The sequence below is a fragment of the Vipera berus genome (assembly GCF_964194415.1).
Source record: "Vipera berus genome assembly, chromosome: 12".
Lineage (NCBI taxonomy): Eukaryota > Metazoa > Chordata > Lepidosauria > Squamata > Viperidae > Vipera > Vipera berus.
In genome coordinates, this window is record NC_138215.1 from 21,495,091 (window position 1) to 21,515,337 (window position 20,247).

General features: G+C 50.0%; 1 protein-coding gene across 1 annotated transcript in view; it reads right to left on the reverse strand.

Annotated features, from left to right (window-relative positions):
* Positions 1-3,174: 3,174 nt before the first annotated feature.
* UNC13C (unc-13 homolog C) overlaps positions 3,175-20,247 on the reverse strand; it is a gene marked incomplete at its 5' end in the record, with an annotated part of 53,614 nt that continues 36,541 nt past the window's right edge. The window contains 16 exons of the mRNA XM_081337037.1: positions 3,175-4,611; positions 4,694-4,853; positions 5,310-5,402; positions 8,023-8,170; positions 9,447-9,527; positions 9,951-10,007; positions 10,340-10,463; positions 10,893-11,036; positions 11,772-11,860; positions 13,592-13,621; positions 14,403-14,480; positions 16,129-16,206; positions 17,813-17,956; positions 18,489-18,585; positions 19,260-19,386; positions 20,076-20,161. Of these exons, the coding sequence (XP_081193163.1) occupies positions 4,323-4,611; positions 4,694-4,853; positions 5,310-5,402; positions 8,023-8,170; positions 9,447-9,527; positions 9,951-10,007; positions 10,340-10,463; positions 10,893-11,036; positions 11,772-11,860; positions 13,592-13,621; positions 14,403-14,480; positions 16,129-16,206; positions 17,813-17,956; positions 18,489-18,585; positions 19,260-19,386; positions 20,076-20,161 (1,825 nt within the window). The 3' untranslated portion in view covers positions 3,175-4,322. The remainder of the gene's footprint in view (positions 4,612-4,693; positions 4,854-5,309; positions 5,403-8,022; positions 8,171-9,446; positions 9,528-9,950; positions 10,008-10,339; positions 10,464-10,892; positions 11,037-11,771; positions 11,861-13,591; positions 13,622-14,402; positions 14,481-16,128; positions 16,207-17,812; positions 17,957-18,488; positions 18,586-19,259; positions 19,387-20,075; positions 20,162-20,247) is intronic.

A 20,247-nucleotide genomic window follows, 5' to 3' on the forward strand; every position in this document is an offset into this window, starting at 1 on the left:
TCGCCTAGTCACGCAGCAGCAGCCCTGCCTGAGCTTCTCGATGTCCTCTCTGGGTTGGTGGTTGAGTTCCCGAAACTTATAGTTTTGGGGGACTTCAATCTACCATCTCTGGGAGGATCATCTGAGTTGGCTCGGGAGTTCATGGCTTCCATGACGGCCATGGACCTGACGCAAGTAATTTCAGGACCGACTCATGAGGGAGGCCACACCCTTGACCTAGTTTTCTTATCTGGGCGGTGGTTAGATGATCTTGGTGGGGGCTCCCCAATTATTATGCCCCTGTCATGGACCGATCATCATCTGCGGCTGGTCTTCCGTTTTGCCACCCCCCGCCGTGGGTGTGTGGAACCAGTTAGATGGTACCGCCCCAGACGCTTAATGGATTCCGCGAGATTCCAGGCAGCGCTGGGGTCCCCACCTGCCTCCCCCACTCACAGCTCGGCAGATGCCTTAGTGGAAGCTTGGGAAAGGGCAGCCACTGAGGCTCTTGACCGAGTTGTACCCTTGCGGCCCCTGACCCGATGCAGATCCCGTCGAGCTCCATGGTTCTCCGCGGAGCTCCGGGAGATGAAGCGCCGGAGACGGGGCCTAGAGAGCGGTTGGAGGTCCAGCCGATCCGAATCCGACCGATTGCGACTAAGAACCCATATTAGGTCTTATCTCGCTGCGATAAGGGTGGCGAGGTCTAATCACTTCGCTACCCTTATCGCGTCCGCAGATAATCGCCCGGCCGCTCTGTTTAGGGTGACTCGCTCCCTCCTTAATCAGGAGGTGAGGGAGGAACCCTTGCAGGGTCGTGCCGAGGAGTTTAACAATTATCTGTCGGACAAAATCACTCGGATTCGGACCGGTCTGGACTCCGACTGGGCAGAGTCTGGCGATCAGGACGCGGGTGGTCTTGTCGATATCACTTGGGAGGAGTTTGATTCTGTGACTCCGGAGGAAGTGGACAGGATTATGGGGAGACTGAGCTCCACCACATGTTTATTGGACCCGTGCCCTTCCTGGCTGACTTATGCAGCCCGGGAGAGGACACGCAGCTGGTTCCAGGCAGTTATATCAGCTTCTTTGAGTGAGGGTAGCTTCCCTGCCGTCTTGAAAGAGGCGGTGGTGAGGCCCCTCCTCAAGAAGCCTGCCTTGGACCCAGCTGTATTGAACAACTTTCGTCCGGTCTCCAACCTTCGCTTTCTTGCGAAGGTTGTTGAGAGTGTGGTGGCGCACCAGCTCCCTTTGGTCCTGGATGAAGCGGATTATCTAGACCCGTACCAATCGGGTTTCAGGCCCGGGCACAGCACGGAGACGGCATTGGTCGCGCTGGTGAATGATCTCTGGAGGGCTCGGGACAGGGGTCATTCCTCTGTTCTAGTCCTATTGGACCTCTCAGCGGCTTTCGATACCATCGACCATGGTATCCTGCTGCGGCGTCTCAGGGGATTGGGAGTGGGAGGCACGGTTTTACAGTGGTTCTCCTCCTATCTCCAGGGACGCTCGCAGTCGGTGTTGACAGGAGGGCAGAGGTCGACCGCGAGGTCTCTCGTTTGTGGAGTTCCTCAGGGGTCGGTCCTCTCGCCTCTCCTGTTCAACATCTATATGAAACCGCTGGGTGAGATCATTCGTGGCTTTGGAGTTGGGTATCATCAGTACGCTGATGATACCCAGCTTTTTCTTTCTACCCCAAACCACCCCAGTGATGCCCTCAACGTGATGTCCCGTTGCCTGGAGGCGGTTCGGGTCTGGATGGGGAGGAACAGACTTCAACTCAACCCCGACAAGACCGAGTGGCTTTGCATACCTTCATCCCGGGTCTATTCGGATATTCCATCTCTTTTTATGGGGGGTGAACTATTACCCCCCGTAGATAGGGCTCGCAACTTGGGAGTCCTCCTAGATTCGCGGCTTACCTTGGAAGATCACATGGTGGCCGTGACTAGGGGGGCTTTCGCCCAGGTTCGCCTGGTGCGCCAGTTGCGGCCCTATCTAAGCCGGGATGATTTATGCACGGTCACTCACGCGCTCGTGACCTCTCGTCTAGACTACTGCAACGCCCTCTACATGGGGCTTCCCTTGAGGACCACCCGGAGGCTCCAACTGGTACAGAATGCAGCCGCGAGAGTTGTGTTGGGAGTTTCCCGATACTCCCACGTGACACCTCTGCTCCGTGAGCTGCATTGGTTGCCAGTTGTCTTCCGGGTGAGATTCAAGGTGCTAGTAATGGCGTTCAAAGCCCTCCATGGCATGGGGCCGGAGTACCTCAGGGAACATCTGCTGCCGGCATCAAGCTCCCTGCGCCCTGTGCGTTCCCACAGAGAGGACCTCCTCAGGGTGCCACCGGTCAGAGAATGCCGTCTGGTGGCCCCCAGGGGGAGATCCTTCTCTGTGGGCGCCCCGGAGCTATGGAACCAGTTACCGGTTGAGCTCCGGACGGCGCCCGATCTGCGCTCCTTTCGCCGCGATCTGAAAACATACTTGTTCGAGCAAGCCGGCCTGGCCTGAGGGGGGATTGGTGGGGTTTTTTATCATTTTTATTGGGGTTTTTATTATGTATCAATTGTATTTTAATCGGGCATGCATTTAATTATTTTTTAATTTTTGTAAATTTCTGTGTTTTATTCTTGCCCTGTACACCGCCCTGAGTCCTTCGGGAGAAGGGCGGTATAGAAATGATAATAAATTAAATTAAATTAAAATTCTCTGGAAGACAAAATCTTTGCCAAAGGCACAGCTTACCTCCCCAGCCCCCTCCACCCCACCCCCAGGCACTCCCAAGAGTTGCTGCCTCTCCCGGGGATTCATATGGGTAGGGAATCCATGGGGATAGCAGTGTCTGGCTCTTTCGTCTCCTTTTTCTAAAAGACCGAGAAACCAACAGTCAAAAGGAACCCCCACCAGGAAGGCAGTGTGGCAACTGTGTGTAAGGAAAGGTTGGTCTCTCCACCAAGACTTGGTACAATTTTCCCCCACCCAACCTCTCCATTGGGCAAGGCTTGAGAGCTATTTCTGCATGGAGCCTGTTGTGGCTAGCACCTGGTTGTGACTCCAGGGCTCTTCTCACCTTGGGGAAGGGAAGAAGACCCAAAGCAGCTTCACTGGGTTGCTCCAGGGCCTCTAAGGAGAAGCTGATGGGCCAATAAGGAACAAGGAGGAACAGCTTCTTCTGCCTTTATTTTACAATTTCTCACGAAATATATTTACATCACATGGATGTTTGCCTCCATGCAGGACATAGGCATATTGCATAAGTGGAAACTTTTATGAAAATAAAAATAGAAAGCACTTAACTGAGATTTCAGCTAAGAATCTAAAATAAAATCTCTTAACAGCCAGAGTGAGAAATGTTAACAGCAAAATTGGTTTTTGATGGAAACCATTCATCAGTAGGCTCCAGCTAATTAACCCTGTATAATCCAACACCATTCACAAAACACAACCCTGGGAAACTAGTACACTAGTTCATTGACCGGGAATCTTCCTCAGACTACCAGCATCCTTTTGAGAGACGTTCTCCTCATTCCAGGGGTCCCACCCTGGGTGCCCTACCCAGAGAATCATCATGTCACTCGGGACCCATCGAGACCCAAAAAGCACTGAACCCAGGGACAGAATTACTCCTTAATAAAAGTATGGAATTACCTTGATAGCTTTGGAGAACAAATGTATCTCAAGATATTAAAGATCGCTAACAAGTGTGACCAGACTTCTTGAGAACTTGCTCTGCCAGCTCTTCCTCACAGTGCTAAGTATGAAAAACTGGGAAAGAAAGGTCAGCATAAAACATTTCCACTTTTTTAAAAGTTTGTATGCAAAAATCATTTCTTTAAATCAGCAACTATAAAATTACAAACACTTTCTTGAAGTAACTGCACCTGTAGATGGTAGAAAAGGATTTCAAAAGCAAGACTTACATGGACTTTGCATAAAATGGGAGGGAAATAAGGCAAAGTGTCCAAAGTGATGCTAGAGAAATGGGTCTGCAGTAACATGAGGTTGCATGGACTGTAGAACAGGTCACAGGAAGTGACCACGAGGAAGTGGCTGTCATGAGACAAAATCAGTATATCTCAAAAGATGCCATTCATAATTTTGCTCTTTGCTGCAGTTTTGGCACTTCATTGGAACAGTTCTGCTTTTTCCTCAAGAATCTGAACATGTAGAAAAGATTAACAGCTCTTGGGCGCACCCTGCAAATACAGTAATTTATGTTCTGGCAAACACAGAAACAGAGTCAAACATTCCCACAGACCTGCACATACATGCATGAGTCAGACATCACAAGACAGATCAAGGATCTTGGGGCTGGAAGTTTGCATTTCCTTGCTGGAATTTCAGGCTGTTTCTTCAGTGGACCGTGTTTCCAACTTGAGCCGGACAAACTCCTTGGCAACTTCGTCGCTGGTCCTCTGAGAAAGGATCTGCAGGATTGTCAGTCCAGCCTCATCAATGCAGATGCTTCTTAGCAGAGGGCGCCACACAGGGCTGCAGCCGCTGCTCTCCAGGAGGGTCCGCAGCTGGACCACGGCCACCCCAATGAGCCGGTCTTCCCTTGCAAAGCAGTAATCCTTCACGGAGAGGTGCAGCTCGTAAGCACTGGGCCGCTCTTCGCTGCTCAGGAGACTAGGAAGAGGGGAGAGAGGGGTATTCAGAAAGAAAACCCCCAGCCCCTCAGGGAGGTTCATCCGCACAGAAAGCCACTTACAACTGGAATGTCTCGTTATATTTTGGGGACCAGGTGTTGCTTTTGCTCTTGGTGCCGTGCTTCCTCCGCTTGTTGCTCAGACTGGGCCCCAGAATGCAGACCTCCACGAAGGGGCGGAAGGTGGTGCTGGTCGGCCAGACAAGGTCCTCGATGGCTACAACTGCACATAGCAATGGAGACCACAAGCGGACATGGTTCGTCACATGGCAGTCTTATGGACCCACTTGCTCAACCTCTCCGCCTCACCTTCACATAAGGAGCGGTGGAGAGGATGAGCTGCCAGAGGCTGAAATGATGCTGACCCTTAACTAATTTCTTTATTCAGACAACACGACTGACCAAGCAGTTCGTCTTGAGACACTGATTCTTCTGTGCTGGAAGCAAATGACCACCAGTCACTTAGTCATGTAGCAGCCATTTTTAAAGGCCTCCCAGCCACACACACACCCCCTGGCTTTGCACGATCAGAAAACAAAACTGAGCTTGAGCAAAGGAAAGAGGAAGTCCCACCCTAACCCTAACCCATCCCTCTTGGACCCTTTCCAACTGCCTGGAGGAGCTGACTTCTCCACAGAGGTGGGCTGGATTTGGGACAAGGAGGCATTGCAAACCACACCTTTGACAGTGACTTTATGCTCGCCAGTTGCAGGGTGCGTTGCCAGATCCACCTGGAGATTAATCTTCCCCACCGTGTTGTCCGTTGTTTGACCTGCATCAGAAAGAAGATTGTGAGCTGCAGACAGTGCCCAGAAGTATGGCTTAGTGGTGACGAACCTTTTAGAGACCGAGTGCCCAAACTGCAACCCCAAACCCACTTATTTATCACTGGGTGCCAGGTGGGTGTGGCCCACTGGGTGGGTGTGGCTGTGGTGGTCATGGAAGATTGGGTGGGTGTGGCCAAGGTGGGTGTGATCACCTCAATGTTGCTCGTGGGGAGGGACACCTGTGGGTGGGGGGGTGGGGGGAGCTCCAGGAGGTCTCTGACAGGTGGGGCGAGGCAGGGTGGGGGTGCCATTGTCATGGGGCAAGGCAAGGGCTGGGGCAGCTACTGCCTGACACCATCGGCTCCCGCACACAGAAGCCAGCGAGCGCATGGGGGCCAACGGTGTCCATCACTAGCCACAGCCTGCCAGCCCCTCGACAGGCACACACTGGGGCTCCGCAGCCCGTCGCCAGCAGTTCAAAGAAGCCACCTCCAAGATGGATGGTCGGCCAACAGCGGAGGAGGTGATGCAGTGAGTCGTGCCTGGGAAAAGGAGAGCATGCAAGGCCAGGAGGGACGGGATGGGGAGAGGGAAACCAGCCGTGCCGGGATTCATTCAGCCATGTGGGATCTCAGCGAATTAGCAGGCGGCTGGTTGAAGAAGGACAGTTACCACCTCCGGGGCATGGCGCGGGTGCCCACAGAGAGGGCTCTGAGTGCCGCCTCTGGCACCGTGCCATAGGTTCACCACCACTGGCTTATGCTACAACCAAAATGTTGGCATTGTGGGAAGTAAGTTCCACAGAGGCTCCTGAAAAAGTAAGAGCTCGGAGCAGAGACAAATGCACTGGGATGGAAAGGCCTTAGGAAGAGACAAGTAACGTGGAAGATGTTCTTCATCAATGTTCTTGTGTCCCTGTATCAGAAAAGTGGTGCATGCAGATAAAAAGTGCCCTCAGGAAAAATGCAGTTTGGAAGCAAGCTCCGATGAGTGTCCCTCTGCAAAGGCAGCTACTGCTGTTTCCACCATCTTTCCCTCCATCAACAGGAGCCTAAGCAGCACCCATCCACTCCCTGCAACTACCAGGCTGAGCCCAATGATACTCTGCAGGAAGCCACACCAGCAGTTCAGGAAGGTCAAACTGAGGGAGCAAGTGGTCTGGCTGGAAGAAGCCTATGGTGAAGGCAACAACTCAGTGTGTGGCTGAGCCCAGGCCTGGCCTTCCCAGCTTCCCAGCAGGGATAGTTTGGCTCCTTGGCATAAGCATATTTTAAAAGGAAGATAGTGGAGTGGTCCCTACAATCCAACCACACCGGATGGGAAAGAAAACTCCATTCAGGGAGACCGGTTTTTCAGGCCAATCAAGGCCCAAAGCAGCCCTCCACGCCTGCTCAACACGTTGGTTGCTACTGATAACTTAGAGGCACAGCCTTTTGACAAAATTAGTTAAGGCAGCCACTCTCTCCCGGCCAGAGTAGGGTTCAGAATCGGATGTGAATTGCAGGGCAGGCTGAGGAGAGAAGCCTCTGCCACAAGCACCGTATTTCTTGTTCAAGACTGAGGTGCTGATTTAACTCACCCTCCAGGCTGCAGTGGTGGCACCCATTTCAGCAAAGCCGACGGACTTCCTGGCACAGTTTCACAACTGTGGAACTGTGGTGGCCCCACTGAAATGCCACAGGGAGCTGGGCCTCAGAACTGAAGGGCTTGTCCTTTGGGCAGCGTCAGGCCTCCCTTCCCCAAGCCTGCTTCAGAGGAAGAACTCAAGGGCAGCAGGGCTCCAGGGGCCGCTGGGACAGAGGGATCTTTAGAAGTCCACCTACCCTGGGCAGCCCTTCTCTCTAGGAAGGCAGATTAACTGGACACCTCTGCAACCTGGCAGGCAAGAGGGCAGAGTGCCTTAAAGGACCTGTCTTAATTACAGGTAGTCCTTGACTTGCAACCATTCATTTAATGACCGTTGAAAGTTACAATGGCACTGAAAAAAGTGCCTTATGACTGTTTTTCACACTTACAACCATTGCAGTACTCCCATGGTCACATGATCAAAATTTCAGCACTTGACAACTGGCATGTATTTATGACAGTTGCACTGTCCCAGGGTTGTGTGATCCCCTTTTGTAACTTTCCCAACTGGCTTCCAACAAGCAAAGTCAATGGGGAAAGACAGGTTCACTTAACAATTGCATGAGTCAATTAACAACTGCAGTGATTTACTTAACAACTGTAACAAAAGAGGTCATAAAATGGGGCACAACTCGGCTTGTATAGCAATGGAAATTTTGGGCACCATTTTGTGGTTGTAATGAAGGACTACCGGTATTCTCCCACATCGGAATAACAACTTAATGTGAGTGGAAAACAGGGACTCCCATTGCGGCTCTAGTGGGGGCAAATGGGTCCTGGGGAAAATGCATTCACAAATAGAACCACAACCAAGCCCCCACAACAGTGAGAGCTTTGCATCTAACCTGCTAACATTGCAGTAATCTGTTTAACCAACTAGGGAAAACATAAGCAGTTTGGCCATAGAGCAATAGAAAACTTTACCACAGCATCCCTGATCCCTCCTGTTGGACTGGGAGAGACAGATCAGACTGCTTATGCAGTCACCAACTCACTCACTTTGAGAAATCTGGCTGTTGATGAATTTCTTGACCAGAACATCTGTGGTCTGTGTGTACAAATTCAGGGCATACTTGAGAGACTGCAAGTTTGGACTTTTCTCCAGGAAGCTCTTTTTCAGCCCGTTGCCTCCAGCATGAAAATATTGCTAAAAAAAGGCAAAGAGATGAGAATTCATCCACCTGCTCTCTGGCCCTCCAAGATGATTTGAGCAGCTCAGGTGCCAGAGGCATAAGCATTAGGCTTAGGAAGCCAGTTGCCCACATAGGAAGGTTACTTTGGAAGACGACAGATGCCCACAGCCAGAAGCACCTGGCTGACATGATGTGTCTGACTCAGCCAGGTACTGTCTGGGAAAAACACCTTCACAGATGCTCTGGTCAAACTGAGAGATGTGAAAAAGATGGAAAAGCCCATTTTTGTAAGATTCTATCTGAGGGAGGCTCAACTCTCCATTAAAACTCTTATCCTCTTTGTACGAAACAGCTGACCAGGGAATTATGGTTCAGCCACAAGCAATCCCCGGCTGTTTAGCATTAAACACAACTTCCTGCAACCCTAGAACTGGCTGGATTTAGCTTTTTACTCCACATACTAGCCCAATTTCCCCCCCTCCCCCCGATCTAGGGCACAGGGTCTGCAAACAGGGTCCATCTGTGCTTGACTGAGCCCTGTCAAAAATGGACCCATCAAGGCCACAGAACACATTTGACGGCACCCTCAAGTGCGCAATGAAAAGCATAAATGCAGAAGGCCACGACCAGGAAAAGCTGTCATGCAAACCAGAGTGGTTATGCAAGCTGGCTTGTAGCCCTCTGAAATTTGCTATCAGTTTGTTGTGTTTCTCTGCTAAAGAAAAGAACAAGCACTGAGTTTTTCCCTATCCATCTCACTGCTATCCCTACTACATCTTCAAACTTCTGTGGCAATTCTATGTTCTTCCACTTAATGAATTTCATAATGCAAAATGAAGAGTTAGAACAGCTTTTAAAATGAGTCTTGGGAAAAACTGGGTAACATGAAAGAGATTCTCCCCCAATGAAGACCTCATCTCTTTCCCTCTTAATCACAGTATGAGGAAAGAAAATTATTTATCCTGCCAGGCTTCTCAGTTGTCCTGATACTCTTGCCTCCAGCTGGGGCTGATGTATATTTAAATTGGCCAAGTTTAGTCTTCTCTTGCTACTAAACAAGAAATCTAATTAATGTATGGCATTTTTAAATGGTTAACTATTTTTGCCTTTTCAAATCCAAGTCAACCCATTTTCCAGGTCCAAGGGAGGGCAGCCTGCTGGGCTGGTGCTTGAGAGTGTCAGAGACTGGAGGCTACGACAGATGGAGAGACAGACTCGTTTCCTCCCCTCCTCACTGCTGTTCCTGTCCCTTACCCCCAACCCACTGGGCATACCCTGCTGCCACTCTACCTTAATGGTGGCCAGAACTGCTTCCATTATTGCACACTGCCTCAGGGTCAGACTTTTTGCTTCTTCTCGGATGACGTGGTCCTGGAAAAACAACAGCAATTGAGGAACTGCAGGTGAGACATCTTCCTGCACCGACCATACCCTCCACCTCATGCCTGAAACAAGCCTTCTTGCCATGGGAATGCTCCAACAAGGTGGCCACTTCCCTCTTTCAGCAAAGGCTTCTCTGGAGAGAACATCATCCTCACTGCAGAGTCTGGAGTCTCTAAGAGAAACCTCCCCAGGCTAAGATGGAGGAGAAGTTGTGCAAGGGCCATCAGTCTCCAGGTTCAAGTGCTATGCCTGAATTACAGTTATTGGAGAACAGGGCCAAAGAAGGCCATTGTCTCCCGCTGCGTCTTGAGGTTCCCAGAGGCCTCTGGCCACACTGGCTCTTGCCCCTCTCTGAAAGGCAATGGCAAGCACAGGTGTCTTCTCCCCTCTCTTCCGCCCAGGCCGGCCTACCTTCAGCTTCGACAGCTGGCTGAAATCTTTGGCTGCACTGAGAATCATTGGAGGACCCTGAGGAGAAGCCAAAGAGGGGAAGGTGAGGCACAATTCCCAAGCCATCCTCACCTCCAGGCATGGGGCTCTCAGGACCCTCAGGCTCTGTGTCGGAGGAAAGGATGCCTGCTGAAACACAAAGAAGGCACCTCAAGGCCGCCAGCTGAGTGCTCCAGAAGGGTGTCAGCTATTCCTTCTTGCAAAAGGAGTTTCATCTTTGGAACATTTGCCCTTCAAATGAGTGAGGGGCTAAATACCTGAACACCTCCCTTGTCAGGGTGGATAAGCCAATTTTTTACAGCTGAATGCAGGAGGAGCTGCCCATGGGTTGGGGTGGCTTGGAGACTCACAGTTTGGTCTGCCAGGGGTGGGAGCACAATCTGCCTTTCTATTTTGCTCAAGACCAACTTCCAGAGCTCTTTCAAAAGCCTCTTCAGAACAGTCTTCTCACAGATTTTTGCTGAGGTACTTAAGCTGCAAAGAAACAAACCATTTCTGGTCTTGTGACGCAATGCCTATTTTACCCACATCAGCCAGCGGCATCTGCCAGCAGGTGAGCCCCGGATGCAGAACCCTCGATGCCTTCTTGGGGAAAGCCCAGGTGCTTCCCCAGCCCCCTCCCCAAGGACTGTGCAGGACGGAGACTCGGGTCCAACCCTCTGCCCTAGGAGGGAGGGCCACTGTTCCCAGCAGGAGAGCCTGGGTCTCCCTCTGCCCCAGGAGCAGGCCAGGGGAGCAGGAGCAGCCAGGAGGAAACCAAACCAGAGGGTTGGGGGGAGGGAGGTCTCATCCAGAAGGCATGAGCATGAGGAGGGTGCTGGGCAGAGGCTTCCTGCTTAGCATTGGTGCCCACCCTTCCCCCCCATTCACCATCTGTCAAACATGCCAGTTCACTGTGCTTACGTTTTGTCGAGGAAATCCATCAAGGGTCGCAGCACAATCTCAGCCTGCACGGTGCTGTGGCTGCCGGATGCTACGTCTCCTCCTCGCATCCGATTTAACTCCAGGCTCATTTGGGTCACACACTCCTCAATGAGAAGCTGGAAACTAGGAGAGGAGAGGGGAGGGGAGGGGAGGGGATCCAGATGCCCCCTGCTGCTGCCGACCACCATCTCTCTCATGCTGGGGTCCCTGCTGCTGCCCTCCTCCCCTTCCACAGCTCTGGCTTCACCAAGTGAGCCAGATGATCTCATCGGGGTCAGCCAGAGATGGGGGAGGAGGGAAGCTGCCTTGGCTCTGGGCTTCCCAGGGCCACTTGGACTGAAAGCCCTTTACGAAACAGACACACCTTCTTTTCCACCCCTTCCTACTACTGCTACTGACACCTCCAGGTCCCTGTTTCATCCCCCCTTCTCTTCCCATGGATGCCAAAAACACAGTTGTGTATCTGGAGACCTATTATTGTTGATGGAATATATTAGTAATCTGACTGTTAGGAAAATCCCTTATCAGTCAAGTTACTAAAACTGGAGAGAGTAGCACATAAACGCATAACAAAGCCAGAACCACAGAAAGCTGCTTATAAATCATCTAAAATTTATCCAGACTGAAGCTAATCGTACAGCCACCACCAAACAGGAGCTATTGTCAAGCAGACTCCAAGCTCCATTTGTCTTAGAAAAGCCTTTTGTCCTAACCACCTGGAGGCATACGGGTTCTCCAACCGAGGGCCTGGGCTGCCCTTTCTCCTTTCTGCAGGACTTTCCTGGGCTCAAGGAACAGGCGATGTGGCTGTGGATCTAGAGGAGGAGGAGGGGCCCACGGAGAGGAGCATGTCCTTACCTGGCACTGTAAATCAGACTGAGCTCATCTAGGACGCTGCTGAGCTTGGTCTGCAGCTCTTTCAAGATCTCACTGGCCTTGGGGTCCAGCTGAAAAGAAGACAGGGGCAGGATTAGCCACTCTTTCTCCCCCCACTTTGGTCTATTCTCCAGCATAATCAGTAGGGAAAGAGATAAAATACCCATCCACTAGATGGCATTAATGGAAAACGAACGTGGAATCTAGCACATCTTGGGCTGAAAGAGGAATATCCCGATGCAACAGGTAGCAGCTTCTCAAGATACGAACAGGGGCTGCCTTCCCCTCTTCTCCCTTCTGAGGGGCCACTTGGAAGGTGAAGTGAACCCATCGGGAGGGCAGATCCAAGATCCGGAAGAGTTGCCTCTTAGTTGAGTCAGGGATCCCACACCCAAAGGCTCCACAGAGCCACATCTCCCCCCTCTCCCCCCGGTTTGGAGCTAGTTGGATCTCAAGAGGGAGTTTCCACGCTGTTTTGCATTAATGGTGGACAGAAGCCAAGCACCCGGCAACAAAACATGTGCAAGGAGCCCTTGGAGGCCATGCTAGTTCTCGAGGAAGGACTGCAAAGAAGAAGCTGTTGGTGACAGCCCAGGAAGGGTGTGACTGTGCCGGCTTTGTCCCCAACAGAGCTTGGCAGCACCTGGTATGCCTCAGGCATGCTCATTGCCACCTGCCTCCTACCCATCTCTCGGGCACAAGGCACACTGGAGGTAGCACTTCTCGGCAAGCACAGAGTGTCCTCAGGAAGGGGAGGGGACACCATGCAAACCTCCTGAAGCTGCCACGAAGATTGTGTGGGGTGTGGGGAGATGGAACCTCACCCTCTGCCTCACCAAATTCACTGATAAACAGCAGTTGGGGGACGGGGATGCCAACAGCTTCCTGGAGAATTCCCAGTTTTGTCCTGGATGCTGGTGTTCCCTTCAGGTGTGTCACTGTTTGTGTGCCAAGGAGCACTGGAGGATACTGCCTAGAGCTACGTGTGGTGAGGGGGGTGCACGAGGAACTGAATCCATCATACTGAAATGGTGGAGGCCTTTTAATCCCTTGTCAGCCCAGATGGGCAAACAAGTTCCTCGCAGCCCCGCTAAACTCCAGAATGGATGTGGCCCAGCCAGCTCTCAGGCAACTCCACCCTCCCATCCGTGGGTGCAGGAGACCGGCTTCTTGCCCCGGGCTCTGTGCCCCAGGCTCTCCCAGGGAGCTCCTGCTGAGGGGCTGAGGGCCCCTCCTCCGTCTCTTAAGGCTGAGTGGAGAGAAAAGGGGGTTGCTGTGTTCTGCAGTCCTTTAGTGAGGCTGGGGGAGATTGGGGAACTGATCATCTCTCGCCTGGACACAGTAGAGGGGAGAAGGTCAAATGTAGCCCCCTCCCGGAAATGTTGCAAACCACGCTGGGGCCACTCCGTGTGCGTTTGTGTGGAAGGGAGAGCGAGGGAGCCTGTGCACATATACATCTGCTGCCGTTTCCCCCACCCTCATCGTGGGCCTTAATCTGCACCATCTGAAGTCGGCTTTTTCCTCCTGCCCGGTCAGTTCTAGAAGGAGTCAATCAATTGAAGTCTGAGAGCTTCAAATCTACCAGATCATTTTGAAAGCCAGCCGCCTCACCCTCTGCACCCAGTGACCCATTTTTTGCCCACAGAAAAATAAGCACACAGACTGGGCAGCCAGAAGGATCTTTCTGATGACTGCACATCTCTGCAGGCACCCCTTTCACACACAGACCCACGGACCTCACCCACGCAAGACTTCTGCACCCCAAACAAATGGCTGGAAACAGGACACATGACATCACAAACCTCGTAGGAAAAGTGTTTGCCTTCTTGCTTCTTCTCGATGGCAAATTAAAGGCAGTAGACAAAGACAGGATGACACATTACAGACAAACATGGGCACCCCCACTCTCCCGCCCCAAGCTATGACTGGCAGGACTGGGAACAAATCAATTCCATGCAAGGTGCCCAGAGGAGGCTAACCTGGACAGGTGGCTGAACTTGCTTACTGGGTGGCTCTCCCCTGCTTGCCCATGACATGGCATAGCAGAAGAAGAATCAGGGAATGGGGTGCAAGGCTAGATTGGCATTGTCTCTTTCTCTCAGCTTTTGGCCTGGGATGGCAGGGAGCTCTTGTGGCATCGTTGCAGTAGGAAGGGGCCAATGATTCTAGATCTGTTCTTCTCTGCATTTGGGGGATTTGAAAAGGCAAAAATGGTGCCATTTTGCCCTCACTCCTCCAATGTGGGGAGGCACTCAATCTACCTAGTCCCCATTTCAAAAAAGCCAGATCTGACATCTTTCTAGAAGAAATAAATGGAAAGGAGCTCCCTGTGGCCTCCTATTGTTGAATCAAATAAGCTGACGGGCTCCCATCGTATTGGACGAAGAGAAGCCCCTGGCTTCATCACAGCAAATGCAGTTGCTCTACCCCATGGCTACAGATCCATGGCTGTGGAAGCCAAGAAGACCTAGGGCCAGGCCTACTCAACATCTGCTAGTCATTGGCCACTCCCAAGGCCCTTTCTATGGCAGATGCTGCCCTCCTTTCTCTTCTTAGTCGCCCAATGCTTGGGAAGAGTTTAGTGTTCAGTTGAAGGTGGCAGCTGACACTCACCTCTTTCCCACCCATGGCTTCAAACATCTTCTCGAGCTGTACTCTCAGTTGCTGAATGTTGTTCATCAAGATACAGGGCTGGAGACCACAAGGACGAAAGTTGTCTTAGCTGCTGGGAGAGAACTGACTGGGCAAGAGAGCACAAAGTGTGGTGAAAGGAGCAAAAAGGCTGGTTGAGTAGTCCTCAAAGACCACCACCTGACTGAATGAGGCACTGGAAAGAAGAGGTGCATGGTGGCAGGCATGCTGAGCAAAGGGCTCCCCTGTTCTTCTCACATTATTCGACCAACCTATTCCCAACAGCAAAGCCTTCCCTTTCCCATCCAAGTGATCAGCTTGGCTTCAGTGCCATTTCTCTCTCACTGGCAATTTCCACCACCAGGCACACAATTCTGGTTCTCTTCTTCCATGCCACTGAGCCTGCCTCTTGGACTGTGAGCTAAGCAGAGCTCTAAACATATCATTATGGCTATTTTTCTACACTGGATGGCAGGTATCCTGAAAGCCAGTTCCCGTTGCCCTTGTCCCTTCCTTCTAGGGGTGGGATTGAAGAGCAGAAGGTCCTCCCAAAGGAAATTCAAGAGGAAAGGCAGGGTGGAAGATGACCAAAGGAAAGTTCTCCATCACCATGGCAAAAACAGTATTGCACCTGGGAAGAAGGGATGTTCTCTACTTTTCTAGGGAATATTCTGTTCATGGCAACTACCTTGATGCCTTCTGTTCACTGTAGGAAAACAACTTTGTGTACTGAAAAACACCCCATCCTTTCTCTGGACCCACCACAGTTTTGAATGTCATGGATTCCTAAGAATCAGAAGACTGACCGATGGGGAAGATCATCTGGCTCTCCACCCACCAGACAGCTGTGTCTGCTGATGTACCAAGTGACAAATTGATATGTTGGAGAGAGAGCGAGAATTTGCAGGTCTTGGTCAAGTACCCAGTCCTAAAATTAGGTGACTGCCATGAAACATCAGGCCAAGACAATCCTCCTACCTTTTAGAAAGGAAGAATCAGGAATCAAGACTTTGTGAAACATACCAATCACTAATTCTTGGACTGACATGTCAGTCCTTTGAAAATCCTGGGTTCTTGGGCCTCCTTCACATCAACTAGACCTTATTTTTCTGGCAACACCCACCCCCCAACCCCTCCTACAATTGGCCTCAGATTAATCTCAGTTGGCTTCTCCAGACTCAAATTGTTTGGTCATGTTTCCACTAAGCTTTGGGAGGAGGTGTCTTCAACAGATCGGCTAGCTTTTATTTGGGGGAGAAAGGACTCCCATGCCAAGGAGTTGTAGACTCCTCATCAGCTGATCAGCAACCTCAAGATGCATGGTGCCTGGACAATATCTTTGGTTAGCCAATTGCCAAAGGCTCTGGAAAGGAAGGAAATGGCATTGCCATGGCATGGCAGGCTCTGATAATCATTGCCATAGCAAGGCTGGGTCTGGCTTAGGCTGGGTGTTGTGAAGGGTCCCTGGTTGCTCCCTTAGCCTGCAAAACTGCCTTTTAGGCTAACTGATCAGTAAAACAAAAGAGATCTCAAAATACCAAGGAAGTGATTTCAGAGCACAAACTGATAGGATCATTATGCAACAAAGGAGAGCAGAAGAATTTACCTCCTCTCCTTTCCCCTTGTGCTCTTCGATTCCCTATTGATCATACAACAGTTACAAAACACAGTATTAAATTTGAAAAAACAGCAATTAAATGTTGCTCACCACATTTTCCTTATCGCAGTAAGAACTGAAATCCTTTGTTATAATTGCAGCATATTGAGTAAGCACTTTGTGGATTATCTAGAACAAAAGAAACAAGTTACTGTGGAATAGCTACTATTCTAAAAGACGACACCATCTGGCCCATTCTGGAAGTCAGAGGGAACAAAGCTAAGCCTTGTCTTCACCCTCAGACGAGCACTGAGATCCTTGCAGCCTTCTTTCATGCCAGGAGCTTTGAGACAGGCTTTCCTATAGAGATGGCAGTTATCTTAATGCAGACATGTCAAACACAAGGCCAGGGGGCCGGATCCGGCCCGTGAAGTGGTTTCATGTGGCCCACGAAGCCATCCTGGAAACAGTGAGGGAACGGCCCCCACTGCCTTGGCCCTGGCCCAGAGACCCTCCTTCTGCCAGAGACCCTCAGATCTGTCCCACTCCTGCCCAGGCCCCCATAGGCACCCTTGATGCGAACGATGTAGAGCTGGCCACGCCTACCCAGTAGGCCATATGCACTCTAGCCACACCCACCCAGTAGGCCACGCCCATCCTGGCCATACCCACCTGGCCCCCTGAGGGCAACCACAATGCTGATGTGGCCCCCAATGAAATTGAGTTTGACACCCCTGTCTTAATGTATCCTAAAGAGCAGTTGCTGGAAAATTATTTATAAAGATAAGAAGATCTCCAAAAGTATATCTCTTCTGGCTAAAACTGCTGAAGCCCAGGGAAGTCATTTACTAAAACTGAATAGGGGTGGGGGAGAGCTGGTGGAAAAAAGGTGCACCACAACAGCCCTGTCCTAGAAAGACAAGGGAGGGCTTCAATCCAATAAATGGAAACAGGCCACTCATGGCAGCTTCTCTGAAAAGCTGGCCTGGCATCTCTCTGGTCGTCAGGTGAAGATGCTTCTGTTCATTTAGACCTTTTTATCTTCTCATCTTGACCTCTCCTTTTAAAATTCGTATGTTTGCATTTGTTTTTTCTTCTGAGCGGTAATGTTACATTTCATGTTGATTTATCTTTGTTACATTTAAACTCTTATTGCTTTTATTTCATTTGGTTCTCTAAGCTGCCCAGACAAACCTATTATGGGGCTGGTGGCTTCAGAAAGAAAGGAGACATAAAAAATGGCATACGGCTTAATAAGAACCCTAAAATGCCTCCCAGTTCAGAGGCCACCTCCTCACGTGAATTGGGCAGAGGAGTGGGGTGCAGAGCAGGAAAGTTGGTTTCAGGAGGACTCTGGATTCCTGATCTGTTTCCTCTCGTATTCTAGGTTATCTTATTTCTCTTCCAACAGAACAACCTGGTTTCAATGGAAACCACATTAAAACCCCACCGCTTTCTGTGCCTGGACGAATTCAGAGAGATTACCTTGCTTCTGAATCTCAATGGGAGTTCAGTCAAGCTGGTATCTTTGACTTCTTCTCTTGAAGTCCCCAAGCATTCCTTATGTAACCTATGGGTTCCTAGTTTTCTAGACAGATCACAACTAGCTTAGAGAACATCCTTTTTGCCTTGAGATTTATTTTGATATGCCACAGAGAAAGATGAAGTACCCTTTGATGGGACAAAAAGCAAAAAAGTCTCAAGGCAGGACATCCATTTTATTCTGTGGTGATCTGCCCTCACATGCAGCTCAGGCTCCACTACAAAGGCAACAATGCAACACAAGAGCACCCACCTTTGCAAATTTTCTCATAAGATGAGAAAGTGCTGCAGGATTGGGACATTCCAGCTTCTTTATGATCTCAAAGCTCTGGTTGAGCTGTGTGAAGACATCCACCACTGAGCAAGAGAAGAGTGCATGGTCTGAGGTGGGCTGGAACTGCAGGGACAAGAAGAAACAACACATGCTGTGAGAAGCCTGGCGTGAGGAGCTACCTTTTCTCCTGCTTGAGTGGGGGACTGGACTAGAAGACCTCCAAGGTCCCTTCCAGCTTCTATTCTATTCTATTCTATTCTATTCTATTCTATTCTATTCTATTCTATTCTATTCTATTCTATTCTATTCTATTCTATTCTATTCTATTCTTCTATTCTATTCTATTCTAGTCTATTCTATTCTATTCTATTCTATTCTAGTCTATTCTATTCTATTCTAATGTGCTGTCGCTTCAGGACAGTAGTCTTGCAGGACTGGATTTGAAGAAAGAGGGCCCTAGAAGTAATCCCAAAGTCTATCACTTAGAGAGGCTACAATGCAGTGCCACCCAATGGATCCTCCTGCTTGTTGGGATGGGGCCACAGCTCCTGATCGTTCTAGCTCTCTGCTCCCTTTTTATGTGAAAAGGGCCGGCAACATCTAGCAGGGGTTAGGGTGATGGAGGTTTTGGCCTTCACTTCTTGCTGCTGCTCACCCCATCTTTCTTGTCCCTTCCCAATGCGCCGTGGAGGAATTCCATGGAGACATCCCCATTTTCGTCTAGCCACTGCATGACAAATGGCTCAAACCACCTAGGAGTGGACACACACATGTGGGTGGGTTTTCCAGGTACTCTTTTCTCTTAAAACCAGATTCCATTAAATTCACATTAGGAGTGTACACTCAGAGTAAAATGGATTGGTGTAAATCCATTGCTGGTGTAAATGGATGTGTCTTCTCTCAAACATAAAATCTTGCCCCTGTCCACCATGATGGCACATAGATAAGAGAACTTCTTTTGCAAATGGGAGCAGAAATCAGGTTAGTTTAGTAGCTATTTCAATTGTTCTGTAAATGGTCACAGAAAGAAACTGCACCTTACATTTTGGGGGGAAATGGTCTGAAAAAGGAAATGCCATGCACAAGTGAAGGCTGGGAACCTGCCTTCTGCCTCCTGCAACAATGAGGGCTGGATTGATCACCTAGTCTGCTGCCCTCTTCCCTTGTAGAATCTCTCCAAACTACCTTCTGTTCATTGCAATGATGGAAAAATAAGCCATCATTTCTCCCTGGCATTTTTGTGGGAAATGAGGAGTCAAGAAAAGGGTTGGCCTTCTTTGAGTTCTAAATGCCACCCAGCTTTAAGAGGTTCCAGTTTCAAGACTAAGCTGGACAAAGATTGAAAATAGTCTGCATTCAATTTGCAAATGAAAGCTTGGTCCAGCCCTCCCTTTCCCCATGCAACCCCCATCCCCACCTCACTTACAGAGAGTATTCAGGTACAGTGTCTCTGAATGAAGGAAGCTCTTGCACATATTCATTATAAAACCATTTCACTTTGAAGTGTAAATTCATATAGTCTGTGCTCTTGCATAGCCTATGCTTTTCATGCTCTGTAATGGACACAAGACAATACAAAGATTGAATAAAGCTGCAGCCATAAATAAGATTGTGGTCTTCTGGCACACATTTTGGCTCCAGAAAAATAAATCATACTGGACTTTCACAACTGACAGCTGCTTAATTTAATAGCCTGAGTAAGCCAGCCACTGCCCAAGACAACAGAACGTTCTGCGACATTCCTCTTCCCCAGCTGTAATCCACCGGCTCGGCAGGAGCTGCACATGATGAATAGAGAGAGCTAGCCAAGGATTCTACATTTTGCTTTCAGAAGTGCTCAATCCATCCTCCTTTTGAGTAGACTGTGACCAAACTGCCCTTCATCTCTTTGGTGACCAAAGTTCTTGTCAAGTATGGCAAACAACTTGAATCCAAGTTCTATGAGGTTTTCAGAAGCTGCAAGTTGTAGTCAACCTCTCTTCTCCTAACCAGACCTATTGCCAGGCATGGAAGATACATTTCCTTAGGTGGGCATTTTGCTTCATCTGAAACCTAATACTGACCACATTGTCTGGTTCCCTATCATCCCCTTCCACTTCCTGTTACAACAATAGTTTTTGGAGGGAAAGCCAAGCATCTTCAAAGACTCTTCCCGGAAAGGGAAGTGATTGGGGCTGAGTGGAATCGTCCCTCTTCCTGCCCCAAAAGCACACCCTGAAGTTGCAACCTCTGCTCCCCTTACCTTCCAGAGCAAATTTCATATCCTGAGCAAAGAGGACCCACATGACCTCTGCGCTGACTTTGCCCATGTTCAGCTCCTGAGGGAACCTGCAAGAAACCAAGCAGGGTGCAATCAGCTCTTCCAGCAGTAGAGCAACCCTTTCTGGCTCCTTGATGCTTCCCAGCTTGAAAGT